Source organism: Pygocentrus nattereri, chromosome 12 (genome assembly GCF_015220715.1).
Source record: "Pygocentrus nattereri isolate fPygNat1 chromosome 12, fPygNat1.pri, whole genome shotgun sequence".
Lineage (NCBI taxonomy): Eukaryota > Metazoa > Chordata > Actinopteri > Characiformes > Serrasalmidae > Pygocentrus > Pygocentrus nattereri.
In genome coordinates this window covers 39106360-39113175 of record NC_051222.1, presented here as the reverse complement: position 1 = coordinate 39113175, position 6816 = coordinate 39106360, and the positions used below count along the sequence as shown (strand labels likewise).

Sequence of the window (6816 nt, the reverse complement as noted above, 5' to 3'; positions counted from 1 at the left end):
AAAGAGAAACAGACACATAAACAGAAGATATAATCAAATTCACTAAAACTACCATAAAATATCAATTGCAGCACAAAAATAAGTAAAATCGCATAAATACTAGGCAGGTGACAGTGCAGTGGTGCATGTCACGTCCAGTCGTGCCTGGCTGTATGAACAAAGTGGCGGTATAATATACACCAAATAGTAAAAAGATATTCACCAAAAAAGAGAAAGACAGAAAAAAAGGTTAAAAAAAGTTTTTAACCAATTAAAAACATTTTAATTACCAAGAAGAGAAGAAATGAAGAGAAATCTTAGAGAAAGTGAATAATGGTGCTTAATGAAAGGCCAGCAGCAGTAAAAATAGAATAAAATGGTCTGAACAGGTCAAGACTTAAACCTACTGAACTTCTTACTCAGTTTGATCAGAAGAGGTCAGTAAAGTCACTTGTAAGGGATTTTTGATGGGCTGATTCATACTGGCTATAGTGTCTGTGTAATTCCCCCATATAGTTAACATGGTCACACCCACCAGGTCATGAATACCAACACTACTCCAACTGTCTGTGCTCTTTATTGTTACTCCAAACTGCTGACTGGCTTCATATATACTAGAACTAATATGCATTCCACTGTTTACTGAACACTACCTCTAAAAATGGTCCCACATACGTACCCCGATCAGGCGTAACGTTCTGACCACCTCCTTGTTTCTACACTCACTGTCCACTTTATCAGCTCCACTTACTGTATAGCTGCACTCTGTAGTTCTACAGTTACAGACTGTAGTCCATCTGTTTCTCTGATACTCTGTTACCCTGTTCTTCAGTGGTCAGGACCCCCATGGACCCTCACAGAGCAGGTACTGTTTGTGTGGTGGGTCATTCTCAGCACTGCAGTAACACTGACGTGGTGGTGGTGTGTTAGTGTGTGTTGTGCTGGTCTGGGTGGATCAGACACAGCAGTGCTGCTGGAGTTTTTAAACACCTCAGTGTCGCTGCTGGACTGAGAATAGTCCACCAACCAAAAATATCCAGCCAACAGCGTCCTGTGGGCAGCGTCCAGTGACCACTGATGAAGGACTAGAGGATGACCAACACAAACTGTGCAGCAGCAGATGAGCTGTCGTCTCTGACTTTACATCTACAAGGTGGACCGGCAAGGTAGGAGTGTCTAATAGAGTGGACAGTGAGTGGACACAGTGTTTAAAAACTCTGAGAATGGTCCTGTGCCAAGATCTCTATTTTTTCCGGTCCCCGAAAAACAGAGGTGTGGATGTTTTACAGGAATCTGTTATTACATTACAGCGAGGTTAATTTGAACAGGACTGCTTTTACTGAAGGAGCCCCAGGTTCTGCGAAATCTAGAAGGCTCTGCCCATCAAACTTGAAGAAAATATAGACATTGCAAATTCATTCTGGATTAAAATCACAAATCTCAGTGAAGATCTTTCAAACTTAAAGCACCTCTGCATATAAAACTAATCCAGCTCAAAAATGGCTTTAGTGTACGCAAAGATTCTTCAAGGGTTCCTTAGTAAAGACAATAGTTCTTCTTTAGAACCATGATTTCTCTGTAGATCCATTTTGTGCTTAAATGGTTCTTTGAATGGTGAAATGGACTTTGATGGAGAAAGTATTGTGTTTGGTTCTATATAGAAGCTTTTTGAAAATGTTTCAGTATAGCACCACAATGGGTTCTGTTTTTTGAAAATGGAAGAACTTTTTTTGTTGTTGTTTTGGCTCACAACTTTGCCAAAAATTCATCAGCCAAAAAATGGCACAAAGTAAGGAATAATGACCAATGACCAACCAATTCCCAACCAGGAATTGCCAGGATTTTAGATATTTCACCCTGTACAGTGCATTGGATTCAGGGAACCCAGAGAAATCTCAGTGCATGATGGATAAGGACAAAAACTACAACTGACTTTCAACCTCTGAGACAGCATTGCATTAAAAACCAGCATGTTTCTGAGATGGATATCACTGCATGGGTTCAGGAATACTTTGATTAACCGTTGTCAATAAACATCGTCTGTCACTGCATCCACAAATACAAATCACGATTGCACTGTGCACAATAAAAGCCAGGTCTCAACAATGTCCCGAAACACTGCCAACTTCTCTGGGCTTCAGCTCATCAGAAATGGAAACATGTATTGTGGTCTAATGAGTCAGTCTTTGAATTTTTATGGGAATAATGGATGTTGTGTTCTCTGGGTCAAAGAAGAAATGGACCATCCAGATTATTACCAGCATACAGTCTATATGCTCGGGTCTGTCATGGTATAGGGGTAATATTGTGTAACCTGCATATCTATTAAAGCACCATTAATGCCGAACACTTTTGGACCAGTATGTGGCGCCTTTTAGATGCCATGTTTTTCAGGGACGTCCACGTTTATTTGAACGTGACAACTGCAAGAAACATTCTGGACAAGTTACAACAGCATGGCTGTGCAATCAGAGAATATGGTTGCAAGAGTGACCTGCCTGGAGTCCAGACCCATACGGTTGCAAGAGGACTTGTAAAACAGGAGAATAGCAAAAAAATTTCCAATTTCACAACTGGAAGTTTGTGTCTTCAGTCCCCATATAATTATTAAGTGCTGGTAAATGTAAAGGTGATGGAACACAGTGGTAAACATCCTACGGTCCTAACTTTTTTGGAACATCTTACAGGCATCAAACTTGCAAAATGTAATTTACCATTTATAATGAAATTTACCAAAAACAAAAAGGTAAATTTCATAAAGTAAAATATCCAATACTGTGTTTGTACTCTTCTCAGTTAAATACAGGTCCAATAGACCTGATCACTGATCACTGCTTTCTGTTCTTGTTAGCGTTTCAAACACTGTCTAAACTTGTTTGGAATTGGTTTTGTATAAATAAGTGGGTGGGGTCTAGGCCCTGATTTAAACCAGTCAGAACTGGGTTTTGTGTAATGTTTTCTTCCCCATGCTAAATATAGTTGTCGGGCATGAATGGATCAAGCTGAAAATGCCTAATTTAAACCGACTTGGGTTTGTATTTGCAACACTGAAACTTTAATTCCAGGCAGACTGTCTAGCGGTTGGGAGTTCTACTGTAACCCCTCTGCCACTTTTCCCCTTACTCATGCTTTAGTGACTCTAAGAGGATGTTGAAAGTGCTGAACTGCATCTTTTTAGTGAACTGAAACCAAAAACCTAACCAGTTTCACTCCTGTTTTTAGGGAAAGCAGACATGTTAAATGAGGCAGAACTTTCTCTCCTGGTGGTGGGTACTGTTTGTTGGGCACGAAGTTATGCCTAAGTTATCAAAAATGCTAGCTTTGAAAACAATGACCACATTTTTTTATTATTAAAGGATTAGAGCAGCCAAAATTGAGGGTAAAGTGCAGCTATGATGACCATACTGGTTTGCATTCCCTGCTATCATATTCGTTGTTAGCCATTGTGAACATTTTCCCACTAGTGTCTTGACCAATGGAGTAAGAATATAATGATGAAGGCTCACCTCCCACCACTGTAGGTCGACATCCGCACGTGTCAGCTCTATGACGTCGCCGATGGTGAGGTGCAATGGTTGGCCGAAAGCCACCGGGGGCGGAGGCATCCCATAATAATCATGACACACCTCCATTTTAGGAAGACCTGAGTGTAAAAGACGAGTGGAAGAGAGTGGACGAGCCAGTTAGAATGGTAGAAACTTATGGATTTGGCTATAATACAAAAATATAACATCAAGATACGTGAAGACATTTTCACAAGAACATGATACGCACACAATAGGGGTTTCATTTAAAGTTAGCAAAATGCTAGAAGGAACAGAACGCATGAATGAGTGAAATGAGACGACACCATAATGGGCTGCCATCCAATCAACTGCCTGTTACTATACAGTTAAGGCAGTTACTCTGCATTGGTTGTTGGTGTGTAGAGGCTTTTTATAATTGGCCTAAAACTTTATTTTCTATGATCAGTGCAGGTGTTCAGTTTTCAGATGTACCGATCAACCCATCATATACTCAGAAAAGATGTAATTATCACAATAATGCTAAAATATCACCTTCGCCTGCTCGTAGATGCAGTGTGGAAAAGTCTCATCTTGGAGAAATATGAATTAAGAAAAGCTGATCAAGCCTATATAAATGATCACAAATCTGACTGAACTGACCTGGTTTAGTCTGTCGGTGAGTCGCAGATCGAGATTTGTTCTGAAAGAGAGGAAATGGATTGAACATTTTGACACATTGGCTGATGATAGGATTGTTTTAACTATTGTTTTAAAGCCCAGCACTTTAGTTCCTCAACCTCATAACTAGATTTCATAGTTGATACTGAGTAATCCATAGTAGTGACTAAGTCATTTGCATTAGGTACTCAGATATTGAGTACTGTTGATTTTGAGGTCGATATTGGCCATACCATGTGCGGCATGCGCCCATCCCCTGGGCCCCAATCACGGCTGTGAGAGCCGGCAGGATGGCAGGGCCTGAAGTCCGAGCCCAGAAGAAACCCCAGCCAAGACAGCAGACAGAGGATGAAGTCTGTGAGGGAATGGGGAACAGGACGAATCTTGAGCCCTGTCTCCTGTGCACCAGCGCTTCTCCTTGGCTTGGCCACTGGGATCAAACGTGAGGTAAGTAGCCTTGCCGTGGGACCAGAGGCAGTGCCCAGGCTCGGGACTCAAGCGCCGCCCCACTCCAGATTTCATCCTCTCTCTGCTGTCTTTGCAGGGTTTCATCTGGGCTCAGAGTTTGGGCCACAATGACAAGAGGCAGGAAGCCGGCAGGGGACAGGTGTATACCACACCACGTAAATGATAATGCGCTTAGAAAACAATATAAAGACCAGAAATGACACTAACCTTTTTCAAAGTCCCAGAATTTTCTGTAAGAAACAAAACAAAAATAGATGAAACATTCACAGGCATACTCGGTACTATTAATATTGATCTTCGTTGTACTGCCACATAAACATGTTAAGATATTCCCCCTGAAGGTCCTAAATCTAACGGGTCACCTGAGCTTCGACCACACGCAGGAACTCGTCCCAGACACTCCTTGTGGGCAGCCATTTTGCAGCGGCTGCAGCGGTAGCCCTGGAAGAATATCCCTCTGATGGAGCAAAGAAAGAATCATTTGTAAATGGAGATCATTATACTGGCCTTTATAACCACACACTAAATGTTTTATTGCTTGCTGTGATCATTCGTGTCAATAAACAATAAAAAGGCCAGGCAATCTCATGGCACAACTGGCTGAGCAGCAGCTCTGGGGAAGTTTACGTGGGGCAGTCATGGGCTGGTGGTTAGGGAACCAGCCGGTTCGATCCCCTGAGCCCACAGTACGTGACTGAAGTGCCCTTGAGTAAGGTACCTAACCTCCAACTGCCCCCCAGGTGCTGTGGATAGGGCTGCCTACCCCCTGGGCAAGTATGCTCACTACCCCCTACTGTGGGTGTTTCATTGTTATGTGGTCTAATTCCTCTATATGCAAGCACAGTTGGTCATCTAAGATTCTCTGTCTTCAGGAGATCTCAATTTCGATGCCACTGCCATCCAAGAGAATGTAAAACTTAGCGCCTGTTAGATGGAAATTTGCATTTAAGGCCAACGCAAACCAGATGCACCACATAGCATCATGTCACGCAGAATCACATAGCAGATACTAAATTTCAAGCCACAGGTGATCTACTCTTGCTTTTTGTGGCCTAGTTCCAGCTTTAGTGCAACATAGTAATGGCAAAATGCTGAGAGGTGCACTGAGACATGCAGAGAAATTGAACATTTACATTTACAGCATTTAGCAGACACTCTTATCCAGAGCAGCTCACAAAAAGTGCTTCATCTGACTAGAGAAAGTATCATTACTAGTTACAAATAAGGTAGAGAGAAAGCCGGTCCTGAGCTCATTTGCCAGATATATCAACACCGAATGTTGGCACCGATGGCTACACCTTCAGTGGCTATACCTTCAGTACAAACAATGGCTTCAGGGTTCCCAGGTGGCACTGCCATGAAGGAGCTATCCCTATCATTGTAAGATTGCTCTAAGGTGATCCCATAGCCATTTGTGGCCAGGAGAAGCAGTAGGCCCTCTCCTCCAAGTGTGTTGAGGTCCAATAACGTTGCATTAGCACCAGTTTGAAAAGGTGCCCTAGAGCTTTGCGTGCCTTGGAGAAAACTTGTGCTAGCCTTCACCCTTCCAGCTTGGTAGCATTATGTGGTCTCCCAGCTAGGTGGAACTGGCCTCAACTAAACTGGAGAGAAAACTAGGTAATAATAGAATAAATATATGAATAAATGATGCAGGGGTTTACTATGTTATGACAAAGATTCCTATCCTGCTCTGTTGAGCAGGGGTTTGCCTCCTCCCAGCGTTTAAACCAGAGGTCTCCACCCCTCGTCCTGGAGAGCTACCTTCCTGCAGAGCCTAGTTCCAACCAGTTTGCCACACCTGCTGCAGCTAATCAACATCTTCCCAAGTCTCTGTCTACTTGGATCAGTTTGGTTAGAGTTAAGAACAAGGCTGCTCTTATTGGATACTGGTAGGAGCTAAACTCTGCAGGAAAGTAGCTCTCCAAGACCAGGGCTGGAGACCACTGGTTTAAATTCTGGGATCTACTGTCTCTTGTGTTTATAACTGTATACTTAACTCACTTATAACATACAAAGTTCAAGTCCAACTTATTAATCTCCCAGAAGTTTTATTTCTGACCCAGATCTGCCATAAATTATTCAGATTTGAATTCTACCAGAAGATTAGTCTCCACAAAGGCATGTGAAAGACCATATAGTAGCAGTAGCACTGAAATCTAATTTACAGTTTCCCCACAAAGCTTTA

The 6816-nt window shown here is 42.3% G+C and overlaps 1 protein-coding gene across 3 annotated transcripts in view; it reads right to left on the bottom strand.

The window, feature by feature from the left end:
- LOC108412244 (proto-oncogene vav) overlaps nucleotides 1-6816 on the bottom strand; it is a 58811-nt gene that overhangs the window by 12252 nt on the left and 39743 nt on the right. For all 3 annotated transcript variants that reach the window (XM_017684171.2, XM_017684173.2, XM_017684174.2), the window contains exons 18-21: nucleotides 4994-5088; nucleotides 4839-4861; nucleotides 4146-4185; nucleotides 3486-3622 (exon numbers count right to left, since the gene is read on the bottom strand). In XM_017684171.2, coding sequence (XP_017539660.1) covers nucleotides 3486-3622; nucleotides 4146-4185; nucleotides 4839-4861; nucleotides 4994-5088 — 295 coding nt within the window. The remainder of the gene's footprint in view (nucleotides 1-3485; nucleotides 3623-4145; nucleotides 4186-4838; nucleotides 4862-4993; nucleotides 5089-6816) is intronic.